The following is a 24,769-nucleotide window of genomic DNA, read 5'->3' as shown; positions in this document are numbered from 1 at the left end:
CTTCCAACTCTACAATTCTAGGATTCTAACATACAAAGTTTAGAACTTTTAAAGGCATGCCTTTTCAAATGGATAAGGAAATAGACAGGTAACAAGTACGGCTGTTGAAAGGACTGGCAAATGTGTTCCTTGCTGGCCTACTTGGCAAGTTTCTCTTAGAGGTTCTTTGGTCTAGGAAAGGGCTGTAGTTCAGAGGTAGAGCATCTGCTTTGCATGCAGAAGGCCCTGCCCTGGTTCAATTTCTGGCGTTTTAAGGTTGAGTTGGGAATGTTCCCTGCCCAAAACCTTGGAGAGTTGCTGCTGGTCAGTGTGGGCAGCCCTGAGCTAGATGGACCATGATCTGACTCTGTATAAGGCATCTTCCTATGTTGATCCAACATGACTTTTACGTTCTTAAGTGTCTGCAACAAATTCTCTTGAGCTCATTTTTTTCTCTGAAGAAGCTCCTTCGTATTTTTGAAGGCGCCAGGGAAAAGAGGCTACCGGAAGCCATCATTTTCTTTGGAAAGATGTAAATAAATTTAGGTGATTAGAATTCCATGCAGTGGGTGGCATTAGGAATCCTTGGCTAGATGACCTTCATCAAAGGACTCCAGGGCAATTTACAGATTTGTGAACAAAATTTTTTTCCACACAATGTACAATACAAAAACCCAACAAATAAGCACAACAAAGGGACAGGCTGAAAATCTATAAAGAGGCAAAATTTGGACTATAATATCTAAAATGACACTGAGCATGCAGTGTTATGGGCACTGGTTGTGCCACAAAAGCTTTGTAAATATGCCCACAAAAATTACTGGCATGCACAAATAAATAAATAAATCACTGGCTTGCCATAAGTGCTTTGTAGCCTGCTTTTTTCTGAACACAGAAATGAAGCAGGTTGGCATAGGAGGGTGAGAGCAATCCGTCAGTCCTCTGCCAGCTTGCTTGCTCGCCTTCATGGAATTCATGGAATTGGCTATGGCTACCGGGCAAGTTGTTAAATACAAGGCTGCTGTGCAAATAAATTAAGGTTAATTTTCTGAAACCGTTATTTCCCTAAAATGTGAATCAGTTCTTTTTTTTTTAATAGCTCTGTTCCAAATCCAGCGGAGAATATAGCAAATCCCATTTCATACGTAGATGGAAATAAATGTACTTGGATCATAATGGAAGCATTAAAATTTGTTTCTGCATTGGAGTATATTATGTACGCCTATTCAGACTGATTTAAAAACATGCAAAGCAATGTTTGTGCATCTGGTCCAGATATAAATTGACAGATGCTACTGTAAGAGGCCTCAGGAAGCCAATATGGATTTTTTTCCTTTTTGGCAAGCAAAATTGAATGCTCATACCATAAGAGGATAAATGCAACTTAGAATCTTCCACCAGGCTCTTGAATAATTATTATTATGCTTGATCTAAAATTACCCAGTGTATCTTCCTTTTGATAGAAAGTGCTGCTTAAAAAATCTGTAGCATGGAATTGTTCAAAGTGGAGATAGAATCATATATTAGCATTTCAGTGAAATAATTTGAAACAATAGTTTCAAGTGCACTTTTTAATTTAAAATCTAAGCTGTGCAGTTTGATGCTATTTAAAATGAAATTCTTTTAATTCAGTAAGTTGTCATGCAAAGCCTTAGCTTTATTACAGCTGAAAGCATAGAATGGGAAGTCACTTTCTGCATTTATCCTGCTGCAAATGTTCCAGGAATATTGGTGAAACTCATGGCAGCAGGTGGGAAAAGCTGTGCAACAAGTCAAATAAATGTGTTGGAGGAATGGAAGGACAGAGATTTTGTTTGAAAAGTTTTACATTCAAACGTTTCACAAATGTGTAGAATTGTGCAGCTCTACTCATTTTAACAGCTCTTCCAACGCTTAACAGCTCGGAACACTCCTATGTTCATAACATTTCAGTTCTTATACTGGTGACACCACACTCAGGCTCACACTCTCCTTGGATGCTGGTACACATTGCTGAATGCTTTCCTCAACTTGCTGAATACCATTGTCATCTACTCTGTAGTAGCTTACCCTGCACCGATCTAAAAGTAGAAAGGGTTCGTGTGTGCATTTTCAGCTATATATATTTAAAAAACAAACCAACATGGTATCTTAACACCTGAATGGGTCTTATGTCTGTAACAAAGGTATTGTCTTGTGTCTTCTCACAGTGTTCTAAGTGTTTTACTTAGAAATTGCTCTTATTGGAATACTTGCATGGCAACCCAATAGTGTACACTTCCCTTATAATATACTAGCTGGCCCGGCCACGCATTGCTGTGGGTCAGTCTGTTAAATGGACCCTCAGAGTGCCCCTTCAGATTCCCGTGACCTCCAGAGCCCCCCTTCATTTTGTTGAAATGTTTTACGTGTGTTCTGTTTACACAGGCTCATACCTGTGACCCCCCCACCCTGTCCCGAACCATGAACTACCTAAATATTAGGAAGAACTTCCTGACAGTAATAGCTGTTCGGCAGTGGAATTTGCTGCCAAGGAGTGTGGTGGAGTCTCCTTCTTTGGAGGTCTTTAAGCAGAGGCTTGACAGGCATATGCCAAGAATGCTTTGATGGTGTTTCCTGCTTGGCAGGGGGATGGACTGGATGGCCCTTGTGGTCTCTTCCAACTCTATGATTCTATGAAATGAGAAAGAGCCAGCAGGAAAGCTATTACATATGTGCATACAATTTTTTCCATAGGATATATTGACAATAAACCAGTATTAGTTGCTGGACTATCAATGAGATCAATTTAGCAGAATGCATTAAACACTGGGCAAGCCCACCACATATTGTAAATTCCATTTCATATTGCATCCCCTCCAACAGGTATATGGCAAGTTATTATTGATTTAATGTAGCTTTACCGACATGAAATACGCACCGGTAAACAATTTCCAGCATAGTCTCTTGCAGGCATCCCCAAACTTCGGCCCTCCAGATGTTTTGGACTACAACTCCCATTTTCCCCAACCACTGGTCCTGTTAGATAGGGATCATGGGAGTTGTAGGCCAAAACATCTGGAGGGCTGCAGTTTGGGGATGCCTGGTCTCTTGGATACAAGCAGAGGTGGTTTTGACCACACCAGCCTCCATTGGGTACCATCAATGTGCACAGACGGGTCCCCTCCTCCTTGGTCTCCCTACCCCAAAAGATTTTGTTGTACTTCTGCAAACCTCAGATTTCTTCCAAGCCTGCTAATATCTCCCTCTTGATGGTGCTCTTTTGGCTTCATAACAGTCCATGCTCTGAGAATGCATTTGCAATTAGTTTATAGGGTTTGGAACCAAGTTTTGAAGCTACTTTGCAAAATATTATTAGTGTTAGTGCAGATGTCACGCTGCACTGTGTGGTTAATGCTCAGGAGTGAACAGGGCATGAAAGGTTCACAGTGAACAGCAGCCAGATAGCTTGGAGCATGTTTGCATTCGGCTGAAGTAAACAGGTACTCCTGCCTGGAGCTTTCTGTTGTCACCCTGATGCTCAAACCCCACAGCTTGCTCCTGCCTGTGCAGATTACTAATTTTTATTTAGTATTTGATTCAAACGTGAATGCAGATGAGGGATTTATTTTGGTGGCATGATTGCTGTGACAATATGTTTAAAATACTTATTGGATTGAGTCTTCAGGGTAGATTCAGAACTTAAGAAATAGTGTGCATGTGTGGACAATCTGCCACATTTAAACTTATAGATGCTGTGTTAGTTTCTGCATTCTGAGCATTTTGCAAACTCCCAGATTTCACGAAGCTTTGCACAGACAAATCTTTATCAAATAATTGGATTTATAATTTGTCAGTTTAGGAGAAGGGCCACGAGTATCATTATTTTATATGTGTGCCTCGAGAGACACTTCGGTTATGTACTGGATGAATATAAATATCTGTACTCTTCATAGCCATACTAAGTGCATTAAAAAAACCCACACAACCACCACCACCACACATTGCTGCTATTGACAGTTTGTTCTGTTTTGCTTTGGTTAGGGCTGTAAATAAAAGGTGCTTAATTTACATAAGCCTGTTAAGTGGTATCCCCAGGAGAGGAAGTACTAATAATTTCAAATGCTGTATGCAGTGTTTTGACAGCTTGATCCATTTACAAATTAGATTGCCCGGGAGCAGGTAGTGGAGGGCATGGCATGTTCTGAGTATGCAAATAATTCTTCAACTTTCGGAGTTGCCAAAATGGACAGCTCTGAACAAGAGAGGTGGTGATGAGATTTTGGAAAAAGGAAATGTGAAAACTGTTGGAATGCACCTCTGCAATGAGTTTTGATGCGTTTTATCCATTCTTATTTACTTTGCAAAAGAAAAGCAAGGTGGTCCCAATGCAACAAAAAAGAGGCAGGAACAAACATGTTTGTTGAGCCCAGCATGTTTTGAATATAAATCCTCATTCAGGTGGCACAGCCAACCTGAGTTTCTGGTTTCCAGTCTGCGTACCTGGAGCCTTCCTTCTTTATTCCTTCCTCCTATGGGAATCATGCAGGCTCACACAACTTGCGACCCACCAAGCAGAACTAATTCTTTTTCTCTCCATAAACAACTGGGAAAATCAAAATGCCATTTTTTTCCAGGGGAACACAATCCTGCAGACACATATATATGGACAATGGCAGCTGATCTGGATGCAGAGACAAACATTGGTGAGACTGAGGAGGCAGAGCAGCTGGGCTAGGTGGAGTAAGAGAGCCATGGGGTGAAACAAGCAATAGGAGCATGCAAATTATAGCACTTGAAAAGCTAGATCAGCAATGGGGAACGTTGGCTCCCTCCAGACCTCTCTGTCTGGCCCTTACAGGGTGTGCTGTTAGCAGGTAGGAGGTGGCTGAACCAAATCTTCCAGTCCTTGCCACAACAACAACTTTATTTATACCCTGCCCATTTGGCTGGGTTTCCCCAGCCACTCTGGGCAGCTTACAGCATATATAAAAACACAGGAAAACATCAAACACTAAAAACTAAATAAAGATTAAACCAGGAGTAGGCAACCTAAGGCCTGTGGGCTGGATGCAGCCCAATCGCCAGATCTTTTTTATTATTATTAATTTTTTTAAAGGACTTTATTGATTACTTTCCAAACAGAAATATAAAACATACATAACATAAATATACACATAAATCAAATGTAAATCATAGATACACTGAAAAATCAAATCAAAAAACATATATAGACAATTTGAAGCAAAGAGAGGGAAAAAAGAAAAGAGAAAAAAGATTTTAAAATATAAGATAATATCATTTGCAATACAGACATGAGAGATATAACGATGAAAAGACGAAAAATAACTATATACAACAAATAAAAAAAATTGAACCCTCCACCCCTCCACCACTTGTGACTTCCAGCCTCTCCTATATACTGGTTTTAATATCCTTGACAGACTGCATACTTTTTACTATATTTCTTTTCCTTTATGCATAGAGAAATAGAGAAAGAAAGAAAAAAGAAGAAAGAAATGCATAAAAAATGCAAAATGCCCAATCGCCTTCTCAATCCGCCCACGGACGCTCTGGGAATCAGTGTGTTTTTACATGAGTAGAATGTGTCCTTTTATTTAAAATGCATCTCTGGGTTATTTGTGGGGCATAGGAATTCGTTCTCTTTTTTTCTTTTCCCAAAATATAGTCCGGCCCACCACATGGTCTGAGGGACAGTGGACCGGCCCACCGCTGAAAAAGGTTGCTGACCCCTGGATTAAACTATTTACAATCTGCTGTTTAAGGCTCACACCATAAGAGTTAATCTTCCACCACAATTGTTTCTAATTCAGAGTTAGAGAGGTTGACCAGCTATCTCGAACAGGCATGGCTCGAGCACAGGTTTATCCCTCACTTTGTTTCTTGCTAGTTCACAACCAAGAGGAACAACCTCTGAAGAGGAAACTCTGGACTTCTAAGTCACAGAGTGCCTTAGTGTTCGGTAGGCTTACTGAAAAAGGGTTGCATGCTGTGAAAATTTATTGATTGATGCTCTCACTCAAGGCAAGAGAGAAGAACCGCTTTTGTCACCAGCAACCTAATGTAGAGCCATGCTGGCTGTGAAGACTTTGACACTATGCAAAGTTGTTATCATTGTAGTGCCATTTCCGTGCGAGGTCTATCTCTAGGGTACATAAGAACTCCGGAGAGGTTTCACTTGTCTCACTTAGAGCTGTCCATGGTCTCTGTCTCCTGGGCTCCTTCTCCGGACCAGAGCAGAATAGTTAGCCCTCGGCTAGCCTGTTGCGCTTCCTGTCACTGATTCCACATACCAACAGGTATGAGATGAAAAGGAGAATTAAGTATCATTAGAATATGGATGACAATGTACCCCAAATATGCAGATGATTTGTACTAGAGGGTCAATGTAGGGGGGCAGGACTCATCCCTGCAAAACACTGCAGGCCAGTGGCCAAGGTTCTGACCAGGAGGTTGCCCAGTGTGCCGGAGGCAAATCCCTGGAGAAATGTGAGGCACAGAAGCAGGACTGTCGGGAGCCATGCTGTGTTGCTGGAGCTGCAAAATTGATTCCATGCCCTTACCCTCAACACAGATTATTGTCCAGAAAAGCAAGGACAACAGTTGCAGACCTCAGAACACACCGAGGTTGTTGTGGACGGTGCAGTATACAGAATGATTCCTGCCGCTCCCCAGAGGAGGAAGAGACTAAACATCGGGAAGAAGTTTCTGATGGCAAGAGCTATTCAGCAACGGAGTGAACTGCTTTGGAAAGTGGTGGACTCTCATTCCTTGGCACTTTTGAAGCATTGGTTGGATGGCCACGTGTCAAGGATGCTTTAGTTGAGATTCCTGTATCACAAGAGTTTGTACTAGACCAACAGGTAGATCGTGATCTACCATTAGTTCAGTGAATGTCTGTGGTAGATCACTGGTAGATCACTGGCTCCCCACAAAGAAGCTTTACAACTTTGGCTCCCGCTCAACATTTTCACCCTGCACCCCAGGGTTACAGGGTTTTCCTTCCCAGAAAAAGCTCAACAACTTTGACATGAACCCCCCAAAAGGGGGTAGATCACTGCCAGTTTTAAACTCTGTGAGTAGATAGCAGTCTCTTGGGAGTTGGCCACTCCTGTACAGTCATACCTCAGGATATGTCCACTTCATGTTGCATCTTTTCAGGTTACGGACGTGCCGAACCCAGAAGTCCCGGAACGGGTTACTTCCAGGTTCGGTGCGTCTGTGACCTGTGCGCATGCGCAGAAGCGCTGCATTGTGGCATGTGCAGATGCGGCGCTTCATGTTGCGGCCCTTTCATGTTGTGAACGGGCCGCTGGAACGGATCCCGTTTGCAACATGAGGTACCACTGTACTAGATAATCCTTGGGTCCCTTCCAACTCTACAATTCTGATTCTGTGATTCTATTATTCTAAGATTCTTACATGTTTACTCAGAATTAATCTTCGTTGACACAGAGATCAATGGGACTTCATCCCATTAAATGTGTATAGCACTGTGGTCTTAGGACATGATATATGCACCCTTAGTAAATGATATATGAAAACCGAAAGCCTAGGAGGAATAAGAGAAACCAGAACAAAAAGCAAACAAACAAAAATCTTCATATAGGCTATGAAAAATTTATTAGATGTTTAAAAATATAAAACCTTATTTGCAACTGGGGTTACGATTGGGGGTGGGGTTGAGAATATTGTTGGAATGGTACTGTGCGATGAATTCAAATGATTGCATAACGCTTTAAAATATTGTTTCTGAGAAGTGAGAATTGCAAATGAAAACTAGAGCGGAGGCAAGGGAATAGTTCTGGAGGAAGAGTTATTTCATATCGCTTGAATGAATACCTCTAACCTTTCAGCAGAAGCAACAGCTAAATGTAGTAAAAATATATTTTAAAAATAAAGGATTTAAATGGGGTTATGTGTAATCTGCAGTGAAGGATGCGTACACAAGCAGTGCAAATTCTGCAACATCTTTAAATGGGGCTAATTATGCAGATATGTATTCCCAGTTGCTGGGAATGCCAAGTGGAGGAAGTTGCACTCGAGTCCTGCTTGCAGGATTCCCGCTGGCATCTGGTTGGCCACTGTGAGAACAGGATGTTGGACTAGGTAGGACTTTGGTCTGATCCAGCAGGGCTGTTATCATGTTCCTCTGCATGGTTTATGTTGCTTTGCATAATTCATTGCAAAACATTTTGCTGTTTTGTATCTTTCTGGTTTTGCAAGTTATGGGGAAGAACAAGGAGATAGGTTGAGGTGCAGCCCCAACCCCAAACAGAGAAAATAAATTGTGGGCACTTCTGCCTGGTTCGTTCAATCTCTGCACAACTCATTCCTCAGCTCCTTTTCATTCCTACAAACACTCACCTTCCTGCCTACACATTCACCCTGCCTATCCTGGTATTGAGCCGATAGTAGAGTCTTGAACCCTCGTCCCGCACTTTAGAAAAGCTCATCCCTTATCTGTCTTAAATCCTAATGCAAAATGTTTGTGCCAGCCTGAAGATACCGCATTTGCCTCTACTCTTTAATTCTGCTTTCATTGTTTGGATAACATAGCAATTTATCATTTTCTTGATTTTTGCTTCAATAATACATTGTGCAAATCCTCATCCTGGTTTCCGAGGGTATAGTTTTTCAGATCTTCACCAAATTGCTTGAAGATGGATTTTTAAAAATAAACCTAGCACTTACATCTGCTGCACACAACCGATTCCTTCTGAAGCATTTGCTGAAACAGTCGCATTGACACTTACCGATGTTTTCAAATTATCATAATTGTTTAGCGTTGTGTTGAACAAGCAGGAATTTCTGTAAAAACGCATTCCTCTGGATCTGCTTATGGCAGCTTTAACATGCTAGGATAACTCGCTTGAAATGAGAAAAAGATCAGCGTGTTAATTTTCTCAGGGTTTTGAACTTGTTGCCTATTCATCTGGTTTTTAATGAAAGAGTGTGAAACTGCAGTTGAATGAATATTGAATTGTGTGTGTGTGTGTGTGTGCGCGCACACACACACACATCTTTTTGTGTGGGAAACAGCTATACACTAGAGTTTCTTACTTTGATCATAAGACAGGATTTTCTGTCCAGCATCTACCTGATTAATTCACACCAAAAAGTGAAATTTAGCCCCGACCCTCAATCCTATAGAGCACCAATAGGAAACCTGTGACCCCGCAGGTGGAATTTGTTGGACTCCCAGCTCCCATAAGCCACAGCCAGTATAGCTAATGGCAAGGAATGGTAGCCCAACAATGGCTGGAGGGGGTACAGGTTCACCATCCCTGCAGTAGGGATTCTCTGCTGTGTGAAAAGCTCCCTTCTTTTAGAATACAGTCGTACCTTGGAAGCCGAACAAAATCTGTTCCGGAAGTCCATTCGACAAGCAAAGCGTGGCTTCCAATTGGCTGCACGTTTGGCTTCCAAAGAACGTTCGCAAACCGGAACACTCAAATCCGGGTTTGCGGCGTTCGGGAGCCAAAACGTTCGACTCACAAGGTGTTTGGCTTCTGAGGTACGACTGTACTAGCATGTGAGGGAGAAAGGGTTGAGTGTAACCTTTTCTGTGATGTGCTGCTTCCTATGTGAAGTCATTGGGGCGCGAAAGGCTATAGCTCAGTTATATTTGGCATGCAGCATTATACAGTATTTTTCAGGCAGATGGTTGCATGTTGAATCCCTGGCATCTACAGGTAGGACTGATAGAGACTCCCTTCTCAAACACTGGAGAGCTACTGCCTGCCAGTGTAGACCAGGGATAGCTAATATGGTGCCCAGGGCTGGGCGATACCTGCTTTTCAACATTGTGCTATATCACCAGTTAAACATTGCAATATACTGGTATATTATTACAATGTTTGAAATAAGGATGGAGCTATGTTGAGGTATTGGCTGGCTTCATGGTTTCCCCCACACACAGGGACACAACACGATTCACAATATATTGCCAGGTCAAAAATTATGAAACCAATACAGTATCATGATATGTACTTGAAACCAGTTTGGGATGATATTCCGTGTTTCTCCGAAAATAAGACACCGTCTTATATTTATTTTTCCTCAAAATAACACACACTATGGCTTGTTTTCAGGAGATGTCTTTTTTTTCCCTCCTCCTGCCGCGGCCGGCATTGCTGCTGCGTCTATCACTGCATCTTATTTTCGGGGTATGGCTTATATTCCTTGAATGCTTAAAAATCCTGCTATGGCTTATTTTATGACTACGTCTTAAAATAGGAGAAACAGGGTACCACCCAGCCCTAACATACACCGTGATTCGCGATATATCGCCAGGTCAAAAACTATGAAACTGATATCACAATATGGACTTCAAACCAGTTTGGGATGATATATCAGTACAGTAGTACCTCTACTTACGAATTTAATGCGTTCCAAACGCACATTTGTAAGTAGAAAAAATTTGCAAGTCGAATCCCATAGGAATGCATTGGGAGAAAAAAATCGTAAGTAGAAGCAACCCTATCTAAAAATTTGTAAGTAGAAAAAATCCTATCTAAACCGCATCCAAGATGGCGGACGGAGCTCCATTCGTAAGTAGAAACATTTGTAAGTAGAGTTATTCGTAAGTAGAGGTACCACTGTATATCATCCAGCCCTAGTGGAGCCCCCCAGATTTTTTTGGATGGCCTGTCCCAGCATACCTTGCTGGCTGGAACTGAGGTTGGTAGTAGTCCAACAGCATATGGAGGGCACTCTGTTGGCTATCCAAGGTGTAGGCAGAACTGAGCTAGATGGACCAATGTTCTGCCTTAATATAAGGCAGTTTCTTATGTTCCTATATGCATTGGGGAGCTTTCAAGCATGTACACTTACATCTGAATTGTGAAGCAGTACAGTCCTAGGAGGTCTGTACAGATGGCTGCCCCCCCCCCCCGCTTCAAACTTTTTAATTTTATTCCTTTTTTTGATAACAGTAGAGAGTAACAATACCCATAACCAACTGAGAACATAGTTGTGCTTTCTTTAGAGACACTGGGCTCTTTATCATGACAGTGTTGTCATATCTGACTGGCCTTCTATTCACACATGGGCATAGATTGTTCCAAAATAACTTCTTTGCGCTCGGTAGAATGAGCCTGGGGGACAATGAAGATATCTTTTGCTTTTAAGAAATGGGGATAAAATAGCTGAAAGTAGCCATAACCTGGGAACTTTAAGTAAATTGATCATGTGAAAGAGGTAATTATGAAAAAGTAATCTTGCAATGTCTGTATATTCAGGTGCCTTTAGAAGTTTTTATAGCTGCTTTATTTTGCCCCGTGAACCTTGCATTTAAATTGTATGTATGGTACTTGATGAAGAATCTTCAAAATACAAGTTACTTCCACATCTTGAAGCTTCTGAATTGGGGTAGTAAGTTTGTATATTTAATTGGTAGTAATCTCAGGAGAACAGAAAACATACGAAATAGCCTTCAGTTTTTGTTTTGAAATATTTATTTTTTACAAGCTTCGGCTGTGAAGCTGAATTGAGATTTCATATCCGTAATAATAGGAAATTCATTTTGTGTAGTGTATCTGTGGCTGGGCAAGAAATGAGAATTCTTAAATTATAAATGTTACCCCTCTAATTGAATAATGCTCAGGTAGGTAAAGTAAATCGAGCTTTCAAGGTTAAGTGCTTGATTTAAATGCTTGACACAGGGCAGCAGTTTGCTTGCTTTAAGAGGCCACAGTGAAAAGCTGAGTAGATGTTCCTAAGGCTTTATAGAACATTACAACAGCAGAGCTATTATTACTGCATGAGTTTTATTGCTCATTTTCTTTTTCCCACTAGCTAAGCATTTTAGCAATGAAAGTTATTGACAAAATGATAGGGTAATGCCAAAGGCCAGGATTCAAATACTCATGCTACAAGATTGTTCTTTGGACTGGTGTTTTTTGATCAGTAGCTCTTCTTCAACACATTTCCCACCTGTCAGGATGATGGGCAGATTGCTATTAAATCGTGAAAAGGTTTTTGGAGGATGCCTTTTGAACTACACCCCCCCCCCCCGCCTCCTGGCATGACTCCCTGTGTTTTTATTTGTTTTCATTTAATGCCTTTTGTTCCTGTCTTAGCAGCCGACAAAACCAAAACGATAAAAATGTGTAAAACCAAAAAAACAAACTCAAAAGTATCCACATTTCTCATTATCGTCTTCCTATGCAGAATTTTCTGCATGAACATTCCTTCTCCTTCATATCTTGGTTGCAGACAGCGATGCTCAGTGTTCCCTCCTTAGCTTCCTTCAAGTGCCCCCCCCGCCCCCGCTCCATTTTTTTTTGTCACTTCTGACATGCTCGACAGCCTGAAAAGCTGTGTGAGTGGATGATGATTTCTGTATAACCATTCTGGAATGAAAGACATCGTTTTTAATATCCTTTTATTTTTCAGTGTTTTAACTGTTTTTAACTGGGTTGTGTCAGGGACCCAGGTGGCGCTGTGGGTTAAACCACTGAGCCTAGGGCTTGCTGATCAGAAGGTCGGCGGTTCGAATCCCTGTGATGGGGTGAGCTCCCGTTGCTCGGTCCCAGCTCCTGCCAACCTAGCAGTTCGAAAGCACGTCAAAATGCAAGTAGATAAATAGGAACCGCTATAGCGGGAAGGTAAACAGCGTTTCCATGTGCTGCTCTGGTTTGCCAGAAGCGGCTTTGTCATGCTGGCCACATGACCTGGAAGCTATACACCGGCTCCCTCGGCCAATAATGCGAGACGAGCGCGCAACCCCAGAGTCGATCACGACTGGACCTAATGGTCAGGGGTCCCTTTACCTATAACTGGGTTGTAAGGGCACTTTGTGTGGGATGTGCCTGGGAGGAGAGGAGTGGCGGGTGGCAGGGGGAGACCCAATTACAGTGGTTCTGTGGGCAGGGGGAGGTATGGTGTGGGAAGTGGGGCAGACCAGGCAAGGGGCACACAGCAACCTGGGGAATTGTGGCTGTCCTATCAGCCAGCCCTTGGGTCTGTGTACTGCTGCTGTTAAATGCCAGGTCGGCCCAGAATAAAATCTCCCTCATCCATCATCTGATTATGAATGAGGAGGCTGATCTGGCATGTATCACTGAAACCTAGGTGGGTGAACAGGGTGGTGGTGTTCTCACCCAGCTGTGCCCACCTGGGTACTCAGTGCAGCATCAGGCCAAACTTGAGGGTTGGGGAGGGAGAGTTGCTGTGGTCTATAGAGATTCTATCTTCAGGCTCTCTGTCCAGTTGAGGGGTGGGTGGGAATCTAGAGTGTATGTTCCTGGTGTTGGGCAATCGGGACAGACTAGGGATTGTGCTGGTTTACCACCCACCTTGCTGCCCAGCAGTCTCCCTGCCTGAGCTGTTAGAGCTGGTCTCTGAGGCGGTGTTCTGGGAGACTTCAACATCTTTGCTGAGGCAGCTGGCTCAGGGGCGGCTCAGGACTTCATGGCCGCCATGACAACCATGAGGCTGTCCCAACATGTCACTGACCCAACACACATGCTCCGGACCTTGTTTTCTCAACTGGGCAGAAAGAGGATGATTTGAAGGTGGGGGACATTGACCTTAGTCCGCTGTCATGGTCAGATCACTTCCTGTTGAGATTTAGGCTGTTGGCACATTTCCCCCCTCCACAGAGGCGGGGGAGCTATTAGGAAGGTCCGCCCATGGAGGGTGTTGGATCCAATGGGATTCCAAATAGCGCTGGGTGGGTGTTCTGGCTGATATGAGGGTGCCCCTGTCGAAGCCCTGACTGAGCTCTGGAATGCCCGAATGGCTCGGGCTATTGACACAATCACCCCTGAGTGCCCTCTTCTACTTTGTGGAGCCTGTTTGGCCCCTGGTGTACTACGGAGTTTAGGGCAAGGAAACAAGCTGGGAGACAGCTTGAACGCAAGTGGAGGAAAGATCTGAATGAATGCAACCGGACACTGGTAAGGGCTCATTATTGAGTCTACCTAGTAGCATTGAAGGCAGCCAAGAAGGCATGCGTTGCTGCCTCCATTGCATCCTCATTATGTCATCCGGCAGAGCTTTTTTGGGTTGTATGGGGCCTTTTACAGGCTAGCCCAAAGAAGGTGGAAATACATCAGATGTGCTTGCAGAGCAAGTAGTTCCAGGTGACTCAAGCAAGCAAATCCAATGCTTACAGAGCAAAAGTGTAAAGCAAACTGGCATGGGATGTAAGATTCCAAAATCCTACCTCAATAGATCTGCCCTTTTGCAACTCTTTATGACAAATAGTTTGGAAAGCTTGCAATATTGCAAAGGCTACTCAAAAATGGACAACCTTTTATCTGCCGAGGGGCTAATTTGTCAGGGGCTGCATGTCAGTGATGGGAAGTGAGATTTCTTTGTATAGAATTGTAGAGTTGGAAGGGACCTCAAGGGTCATGCAGGAATCTCAGAGCTAAAGGATCCATGACAGATGGTCATCCAACTGTTGCTTAAAAACCTCCAAGGAGAGTCCACCACCTTCTGATGCAGTCTGTTCTTCTGTCAAACAGCTCTTACTGTCAGAATGTTCTTCCTGATATTAAATCAGAATCTCCGTTCTTGTAACTTGAATCCATTGGTACGGGTGCTGCCCTCCAGAGCAGGAGAAAGCAAGCTTGCTCCATCCTCCATGCCATGTGACAGCTGGGCGACATGGATCATATTCTTGAATTGTGTATGGCTAATTACAAATGATTGCATTCCAGATTATGCTCTTTCCTCAAAAGAAATTTTCACTTAACGTTTTTGAAAGCTTCTTGTCCAGTTACCATTCGAATCAATATCATAGCCTAGCTGAGAAACCTGAAGATGATTAATGTAATTTTAAGGTCAAATTGGAATTGGCTGTGTTAAAGGCTGCTCTTAGAGGTAGACAGCAGGAGGATGCAGTTAATTAACTGCGGTGGCTTATTAAATTCAAGAGAAATTACTCTCTTCACATTTGACGGGAACTTTTATATTATTATTAAACTTCATCCCATTTGCTTGGTTTGGACATACCACTTAATCACAGCTTGGTGTTATACACACGAGGTTTGCACACTACTTCTCTTCCCTTGTGCGCACAAGAGGAGGAGATGAAAAACCTCCATTTTTAATATTTAAACTAACCAGACTTCCACAGACCAGAGAGCCAGTGTGGTGTAGTGGTTAAGAGCGGTAGACTCGTAATCTGGGGAACCGGGTTCGTGTCTCCACTCCTCCACATGCAGCTGCTGGGTGACCTTGTTAGTTAGATACACAGTTAGTTGTATCTGCTGATGCGTTTGCACAGTGCCAACTTTGCAACAACTGTGGCCCTCCCACTCTGTTTCCTACAGTGCAGCAGCGACTCAGCCAGAGGGAAGTCAGGTGAGCAGTACAGCCCCCAATGTCATCCATTGCTATCCCCCTATGCCAGAGCTTTCCAAACTGTGTGTTAAGCATGTTGGCTGCAGTGTGTAGGTGTGCTGCACGATACGTGTCCATATCTCTTATAAGGGGTTAGTTTAACCTCTGGTTTGCTAGTAAAACTGAAATACTGTGTCGCGAAATGATGCAAGTCTGAAAAGTGTGTCACCAACACGAAAAGTTTGGGAAGCTCTGCTCTGTGTAAATATACTTCCCAGTGCATGTATGGTAATCAGTCCTGGAGACAATATGTCACCTGCATATATACAAATAACTGCACAGTGCTTTCTTTTAGGCTGTGTGCAGCCTGAGCCTGCCCATTTTCCACTGAGCCTCTCTTAGAAATAGTATAATCTACACGGGCCAGCAGCATCTCTTTTGGATTTCAGACAAATCTGGAGGGCTATAGATTCCCTGCAGATTAAGAGGACAGGAAGGAATCAATCAAGTTTGAGTCTACCATGGTTTTTCCATGGGCGGGGGGAATTGTCTAAACATTGCCAATGCACTTCTTGCTTTGGCTTTCAGAAAGCAGTTCTTTTTAAGAGGCAGCCACCCTCAGTTTTAAGAAACAAGCATCTCTAAATGCGGGTGAAACAATGCTGCCCAGCCTTTCCAGGACTAACAAAGCGTCTGTCTTGGTGAAACAGAAGATTGTTTTCTGCATAAATATGCTCAGCATGTATATGTTAACCAAAGTAAATACACTCTTAAGATCCTTTGTGAAAGCCTGCAGAATTCCCAGGGAAATCAAATCGAAGGCTAACTGCAGATTTCCCTTTTACCTTATGTGGAAGATTTAGACTGCTTACAAAGCAATTTAATGTAAATTATTTTACCAAATCAGCTAATACGCTGATATATTCTTTGCTTAAAGAGTCCATTAAATGCCACAGTGACAAAGTTAATTGCATAGTTACATGCTATGAAATCTCACAATAAAGCCCTTGACTAAAAGACCTTTTATTGCCAGCTGTACCCAAGGCTGTGTGTACTCTGTGCCAAGGAAACTCAAATTGTGTGCTGTCATAAATTATGCACATTTGCATCTCGTTACTCCGTCTCTTTATTTAGCGTACTCTGTCTTGCTTCCAAGGTTCAGATTTTTAGACCAGCGTAGGCTGGTTTGGTACAGGAGGAAGGGAAGGCATGTTGATTGGGATACCAAATATGTGGGCCCACTGGAAACCCTCTCAATGCAATACCTGGGGAGCACCAGGTTGGCGATTGCAGCCGCCACCTTGCACTAGAGCCCTTTAAAGTTAGCAACTCCTTGCTTGTTTGGGCTGGAGAAGCTTTGTCTTCTGCAACAGCAAACCCTGTTTTGCTCTTGCCTTTATTTGAGAAATCAAATTCTCTCAGAATCTCCATTTCCAGGTATGCCATTGTACAGTGTCTGGAAGAAGGATAATGAGGAAGTGTGAAGTAGTGCGATTTTTCTGAATTAATGATGTGACACCATTCAGGTGTGCTTTAATACCACAGTCTCGCACATACGCAAGCCGAAACGTTAGCAGCTCTGCTCCCTTCAATGTAACTTAATTCAAAAAGGCATACATTTGCATTTGGGACTGTATAGATAATTATTTCCCCTGCCCGTTGTTTTTCATAATTCACAATTTGCATTTGTCAGCTCGACAGTATAATAAACTAAAAACCTAGCAGGCCACCTTTGTCAAACTAATAGCAGTTGTACAGCAATTCAAACTATTCAATTAAACCCTTCTTGGCAATGTCATCCCAGATATTTCATCCGCATGCCACCATCCGTACTCACTTTCATCTATCTTTCCTGATTGTATCATGCTTTCTGAAGTTCTCCCTTTATCCTTGGGGGCATCTGCTCCATGAAACCTCTTGAGACTTACCATCTTACCAATAATAATAATAATAATAATAATAATAATAATAATAATAATTTATTATTTATACCCTACCCATCTGGTTGGGTTCCCCCAGCCACTCTGGGTGGCTTCCAACAAAATATTAAAATACTGTACAGAAATCCTATACTATGTAAGATTATGTACCTCCTGAACCACAGTGGGGGAGATTAGAGGTCGAGGGTGTGTGTGATATCTATGAGGGCCTAGGGGAGCAGCACTTGCCGGAGTTACCCCTATTGTCTTCCCCCACTGTGAACTTTCACATTTTCAGGCAAATTCTTCTGCATGCTGTGTGTGTGTGTGTCTGTGTATCGCAGTTGTACTAATTTTGCGAGTGGAAATGAATTTGTCAGCATTAATTGGCATTCCATATAGCTTGCAGCCTTTCATCTCATCATAGAGATGCCCTTTCTCCCATCAAAAGTACTTTCCCCACAACTTCGAAAGCAAAGGTTTCTAAGGGTTGTGGGGCAGAAAGAAAGATTTTGTTATTGTCAGCAAAATAATGTTCTTAGTTCAGCATCAAAGCTCATACCTGCCCTTGGTAAACGTTTTTTCTTCTTTTAACTGGAGGCACAACTCTTTAAAAAAAGAAAGAAAAAGAAGATGAAACATCAAAACAGCTGCTTCGTATTTTTCTCCCAGCCTCTTTTATGTCACACGTACTGGAAACACAGACCCTAAAACAGATTTTTCTGCAGTATTATCCCTCACAGAGGCTGTTTTGTGTGGGTGTGGAGCGGATGAGGGAACCATTGCCACGGTAAGACATTGGTCAGGCACATCGACTGCCTCACCTGCAGATGTAAAGGAAGTGTAGAGCTGTGTGTCACCAGCATATTGCTGACATTGTACTCCAGATCACCCCACTTGGCGGTTTCATGTAGATGTTAAATAGCATAAGGCAGTGGTTTTCAACCAGTGTGCCATGGCACCCTGGGGTGCCTTGAATGATGGTTAGGGTTGCCACAGGCAACAATGGCCTCTTTCCTTCTTTCCTTCCCTCGCTTCTTCTGATGCCCTCTTGCGTCTCTGCCTCCCAAAGGTTTGCACAGCTGTTTGTTGCAGCAGCCCTGGCTACAAGCTTCCCAGGCAAATGGTTCATCTGGGGCTGGCCAGGGGGTGCTTCCCAGGCCCCTGTGGAGGGGTGTGCTAAGGGGGCAGGAAGAGGGCAGCTCAGAGACCAGGGACGACAGCCAAGAGGACTCCCAAGGAGAGGGGAGAGGAGAGGAACACTCCACAAAGGAAAGGGTTCAAAAATGGGTGAGGGGCTGCCGGCTCTGCAGGCAACAGGTGACATAACTGGGCTCCTGAGCTTCACAGGGGTACCACAGAAAGAAGGTAGTTGGTCAAGGGAACTGTGTACCAAAAAAAAGGTTGAAAACCTCTGGCATAAGGGATAAAATTGAGCCCTGAAGAACTCCACATTGAAGGCTCCACAGACCTGAAAAAGACCCCCAAAGCATCACCCTCTGGGAGTGGCCATCCAAGTAGGACCGGAACCACAACGAAGTAGTGCCACCAACCCCAAACTCAGAAAGCTGCTCCAGATGAATACCATGGTTAATGGTATCAAAAGCTGCAGAGTGGTTGAGGAGAATTAACACGGATATATTTTCCCCGCCCCGTCTCCCTCTTGATGAAGGTCATCATACAGGGTGACTAAGGCAGTTTCTGTGCCAAAACCGAGCCTAAACCCTGATTGAAATGGATCTGGAGAATCAGTTTCCTCCAAGAGCACCCGGGTCTGGTCCATAACCACCCACCCAAGAACCTTGCCCAAGAAACGGAGATGAGCAACTGCCCAGTAGTTGCTTAAGTTTTTTTGAGTCCATGGAGGGTTTCTTAAGGAGTGGTTTTAGCACTGCCTCCTTCAAACAGGCAGGAACCAACCCCTCTTGTACGGAGGCATTGATCACCTTCCTGGCCCAGCCAGCTGTCCCCTCCCTGCAAGTTTTTTTCAGCCTCAAGGGTCAAGAGCGCAAGTGGTTGTCCTGACCGATCCAAGCACCTTGTCCACATCCTCGAGCCTTACCAACTGAAACCCATCCAACCCAGCAGGACTGTACTAGGATGTGAAGTGCTATAAAGTAGAACCTCTACTTACAACCGCCTCCACTCGCGGACGTTCCAAGTTGCGACCACGGCAAGCCCGGAAGTAACTGGTGGGTTTGCCGCCATTTGAGCATGTGCAGGAGCAGCGATCGCTGTTCACGCATGCGCAGAAGCAGGCAATTGCCGCCCATGCCTGCACACAACAGCGCCTCTCCCAGCGACCCATTTCGCCATAAGGACAGGCCTCTGGAACGGATTGTGGCCGTGAGTAGAGGTTCCACTGTAGATGCTGAAATGTTCCTGAACAGTTGAAATAAGCCACTGACTCCCTGCTCACCTGTTTCTGGAAGGCAGCAGAGTCTCTTCCAAAATGGAATCAATATTGCCCTTGCTGAAGACCTGGATGAAATCTGAATCAGTTTTAAGCCCTCCCCGCTGAATTGCCTCCGGCTGCCTGTTTTCCTAATGTTAGAGGTAGTTATTGAAAGTGGCAGGTTAAAAATTGGATTCCAGAGGGCAAGATATGATTGACTGTGTAATTTTCATTAAAGCCCACAAGGAAATGTATATTCATGCCTTCATTTCTCTTCGCCCCTTTTTTGGATGGAAATCATTGTGGAGAGCACACTTAACGATATCCATTTCTTGCTTACTAAGATGGAAGCAATAGAACAGGAAATAAGGAACAATTTTCTCTCCTTGTTTAATTTCATTGCTCTTGGCCTGGGGGCATGCTATGCATCTATTTCAAATGATTCCAGCAAAAAAGGGTTTGGCATGCAAGATACCTATGCTAAGTTTGTTTGGTACCTTTTAGTGTTAAATTTTTCTTCATCTTTCTTCTTCTTCTTAGTTTTACTTTGAATATTTTGTGTTTTAGTGGTCTGTAAGAAACTTTAAAAGAGTGGACACTTTCCATGCCATACAGGTGTCCCATATCACAAACTTTTCTTCACATTTCAGTAGTGGAGCTGCTACTTGAACGTGAAGGCAGTTTTTCACTGCCTCTGTAGTGTCTTAGAGGGGTTCTTTTGGCAACAGAGGGCTGCTTGGCAAAGTTATAAAACTTTACTCTGAAGGCGATTCTGATGTGTGCACATCAGGCAGTCTTCAACACCTTTGGAAGCTGTGTCCAGTTGTGAAATCCCAAACCCAAACATATAAGACGTGGCAATCAATTCTTGGTTTACGTATTAATTCTTTTATGTTAAATGCAGCATCTGAAGATATATTCAGAATTCCTTTCCCCCCACAAGGTTCACTAAAGGCTGAGCCTGAGCGTCTTCTCAAAGCAATGTAGCTTCTTGTTTTATGGGTTGGGCATCAGCCGGTGGGAATAAATGTGAGGTGATTTAGACTTATTTTTGCTGCAGTTTTTAAATGTATTTGTGGGAGGGGGGGGTTATTGGTTTGTGTTTGTTTTTGTCTTATTATGTATTTTGTGTTCTTAACTTTTTTACGTTGTGAACCATTGTGTGATCTTTGGGTGAAGGGCGGTATAAAAATTCAATAAATTAATTAATACAACAACAACAACACACCTGCTCTTTGTAGCACAGATGTGCCTTTTGGTTGGTGGCAGCAGTGTTGTATTTTCATCCTTGTCCTGGAATCCCTCTTTACGAAATGTTAACCACGCTGTCTTTCTTCTGCTCTTCTTTTATAGAGTACATCAGATTCAAAGCCGAAGAAGAAAATAACTAAAACAAAAGAAGCTAAAAAAGTATTGAAGAGAAAATTTAAAGTAAACACAAAAATTGTGTTTACTGAAGATGGGGAGGTAAGATCTAAGAAAAGTGGCTGGCTTATACTTTCAAATTTTGGCACACACTTCCCACCTTGGGGTCTGCCAATAAATTCTGATCTGGCTTTGGAATACTGAGACCTTGCAAAGGATTTTGGTCATATTCAGTTGATACTGTCCTTGCCGATTAGAATTCCACCGGTATTCTCTGCACACTGTAGGGAAGATGGATAATGGTTGTCAGGCTCTTTTTCAGATATATTTGTCATTAGTGATCTTATTCTCGTTGAACGCCCCCAAAGAAAGTTCCCAAGAGGAACCCCAGAGTTCATCACGGTTTTGAAAACTATCAGTTTAGCAAAAAATATCTATTGTTCTTCATAAGCCTGAGCAGTGTGTTTTCACTGGAAATATAAAAAATATAGCCTAGTCTTCATTATCAGGCACTTGGATGTGTGATTTGTAAACTGTTAATTACCAGGAATGTGCTTTACGGGGGTCTGCAAAACCACAATAAAACTAAGAGGAAGAAATACTGGTGGCCTTTTCCATAGCAGATGGTGACAATTGTCAGTTTCAATTCCTTCTGCAATCTAATGTGACTATACAGTAACATGTAGAGTGGAAGGAAAGAGGAAGTGTTGCTAGGTTGCAGGTAAAGGTAAAGGGACCCCTGACCCATTAGGTCCAGTTGTGACCGACTCTGGGGTTGTGGCACTCATCTCGCTCTATTGGCTGAGGGAGCCGGCGTACAGCTTCCAGGTCATGTGGCCAGCATGACTAAGCCGCTTCTGGCAAACCAGAGCAGCGCATGGAAATGCCGTTTATCTTCCCGCTGTAGTGGTACCTATTTATTTGCACTTTGATGTGCTTTCGAACTGCTCGGTGGGCAGGAGCTGGGACCAAGCAACGGGAGCTCACCCCGTGGCAGGGATTTGAACCGCCAACCTTCTGATCAGCAAGCCCTAGGCTCTGTGGTTTAGACCAGAGCGCCACCTGCGTCCCATAGGTGTTGCTAAATTTGCACATGTTCCTTACCAGTGAAATAGTGGTTAGTCACAGTATGGTTTGGAACAGAGGCCCACCTCTCCCTTCCTGCATGCAACAGCTTTTGACCCCCTTCTATAGTCTCAAGGGCACAATGGACCAAATGCAGTCTTTGAGACTACACTGACCGATGGATTATCACTGTGGCCATGTTTGTGGTACTGAATTTCTATGGAAATGTATCGCAAGCAAATTACAATGGCCCATGATTTCTTGCCTGAAAACGAAGCATTTAGTTTGGCTGCACAGAAGGCTACGACAAACGCTCTGATTAAGCTGAAGTCGTAATGCTTTGCTTCTTAAAATAAATATAGCGCATTGCTGTTTCAAAGGCTAATTTGAAACTGCAGACGATGGATAAGTGAGTATAGTAGCTTCATAAAAAGTTGCCAAGGTTTTTCCCCTTCTTTTTAGGAAGCCCTATAATGTGTTTCTGTGGCAGCCATGGATGCTGAACTGTCAGTTTCTATAATTAGGTCGATGTATTAAGAGTGGTTTTTATGAATTTGTGTGAGGAATGATTGTGTTGGATGTGACGCTGCGTTCAGAATGTGAAGTAGCAATATGGGCTTTGGTGATATATTCTGAGCTGATCTCAGAGGGAGAGAAATATGAAAAAAAAAGACTTTAAAGACACAAGGATGGCCTTTTCAGAAGCCTCTGCAGTTGAGATTATCAGTTTGTATAATGCTTGTATAACTCAACACATACTTTAGACAACACATACTATATGCAGCACCTAGTTGTTGTAGGTGCTTAAGAAGTACGGTATGAGATATCTTATGTCCATGTGTGCATTTCTGCGTGCCAGCTCAGTGCATGCTGCATTGCAGATCCTTCACTGAGGAGCGGGGCTGGACTAGCTGATTTTCAATGACTCTTCCAGGTCTATAATCCTATTGTTCCAATGTGCCTGAGAGACCTTGCATTCACCATTGCACATCCATTGGTTCTTCCTTCCCCACTCTCTCTCTCTCCATGCAGTAGACCTTGAGACTTTTGATTCTCCAAACTAACTCACCATTTCCCAATGATTCCAAGAAGCTCATCATCCTGCTGCGCCCACTTTGCCATCCCTCCATGCTGCAAAATCTTTTTGCAATTAAATGTTCAATTACATTGAATTTACCAGTGGGACCTGCAACAAACCTGCAGTATGGTGTGCTCCTGTCCATTGTTATCTACAGTGGTACCTCGGTTTATGAACACAATTGGTTCTGGAAGTCTGTTCATAAACTGAAGCGTTCATAAACTGAAGCGAACTTTCCCATTGAAAGTAATGGAAAGTGGATTAATCTGTTCCAGACGGTCCGCGGAGTACTCAAACTGAAGCGTACTTAACCCGAAGCATAGGTGTAATTGGTTCCGGAATCTGTTCATGAACTGAAGCGTTCATAAACTGAAGCGAACTTTCCCATTGAAAGTAATGGAAAGAAATTAATCTGTTCCAGATGGGTCCGCGGCGTTCGTAAACCGAAAATTCATAAACCGAGGTGTTCGTAAACCGAGGTTCCACTGTACTGCCCCAACTATCTAGGGTTTTTTGGGTGGGTGGGTGGGAGGCATTTGGTCATTATTCTATGGCCATTGAGGACACTCAGTGCTCACAGGGCTATTTTCAGGGTCCCCCAGGTTAGATTTCCTAATTCATTTTACTTCTGGACCTTGAGGTTACTCCAGCTCTGTTGACACCTCTCTTGCTGTGCTGTGGCTGTTGCTGTTTTGGCTACATAAGTGACAGCACTTGTGTACTTCAAGCCTGATTCAAGTCTTGAATCAGAATTAGAATGTAGGGTGATGCAATGATAATTTTCATTTTTCTTTTTAAATCCAGTTAATTCAGCAGTGGCCACCCGCACAAAAATCTGTCCACGACGAAGCAGAAGATGACGACGACAGTGGTGGAATCAGTCTCAACAAAGCAAAAGAGAGGCTGCAGGAAGAGGACAAATTTGACAAAGAAGAATATAGGAAGAAGATTAAAGAAAAACACAGGGTAAGTTGATTTCCCTCCATTTGTCAGAATATTGGAGACAAAACACTGTGAAATGCTGACATGTGTACCCTGGGGAATGAAGGATTTTGCACGACATTTATCCATTTCAAACATTTGGATTTTTAAAGCATTTTATAGAGTCTGGGTGATGTTTTCCTGTGCTTCTCCACTGTATTAACTGGGGAGATGAGGCAGTAGAAGTGGGCAACATGACTGCTTCTCACACCACCATTGCTATTCCCTGGGGACAGGAACCATGGCTGACAAGTGACTGTGTTGGCCTGCCACTCGCATTTGACCTTCTAGCTTCAATTATTGTGACACGGAAGCCAATATGCAACCAAACCACGCTGGTTAGTTGCCTAACAAACCCTTACTCTATTTCAGAAATGAGGAAACTGTGTCCCTTCCAACTGTCATTGAGCTACAACTCCCATATCCATACTGACTTGAGGCTGAGGAGAGTTGTAGTCCAACAAATTCTAGAGAGCCAAGGTTTCCATATTCTGACAATGTTAAATTTTGGTTTCTTGGTGCTCATAGGCAGAAAGCAGGGCAATGTTTGAAGGGTCATTATAGCAGAGGACATGATATTGTAAACCACCAAGAAGAGACCACTAGAGAGTCCTGTATCAATGAGGCCTTCGGCATAATACATTTTATTTAAATGCCTACATTTTTCATAGATGTGATTGAAACTCTAATGAATTATTCAGGAAGTGTCAT

General features: G+C 43.1%; 1 protein-coding gene across 1 annotated transcript in view; it reads left to right on the top strand.

The window, feature by feature from the left end:
- The window catches only part of DDX10 (DEAD-box helicase 10), a 169,811-nt gene that overhangs the window by 85,783 nt on the left and 59,259 nt on the right, over positions 1 to 24,769 (top strand). Inside the window, exons 14-15 of the mRNA XM_035114420.3 lie at positions 20,923 to 21,036; positions 23,882 to 24,043. Coding sequence (XP_034970311.3) covers positions 20,923 to 21,036; positions 23,882 to 24,043 — 276 coding nt within the window. The remainder of the gene's footprint in view (positions 1 to 20,922; positions 21,037 to 23,881; positions 24,044 to 24,769) is intronic.

Source organism: Zootoca vivipara, chromosome 4 (assembly GCF_965207765.1).
Source record: "Zootoca vivipara chromosome 4, rZooViv2.hap1.1, whole genome shotgun sequence".
NCBI classification, from domain to species: Eukaryota; Metazoa; Chordata; class Lepidosauria; order Squamata; family Lacertidae; genus Zootoca; species Zootoca vivipara.
This window is presented reverse-complemented; position numbering and strand designations above follow the sequence as displayed.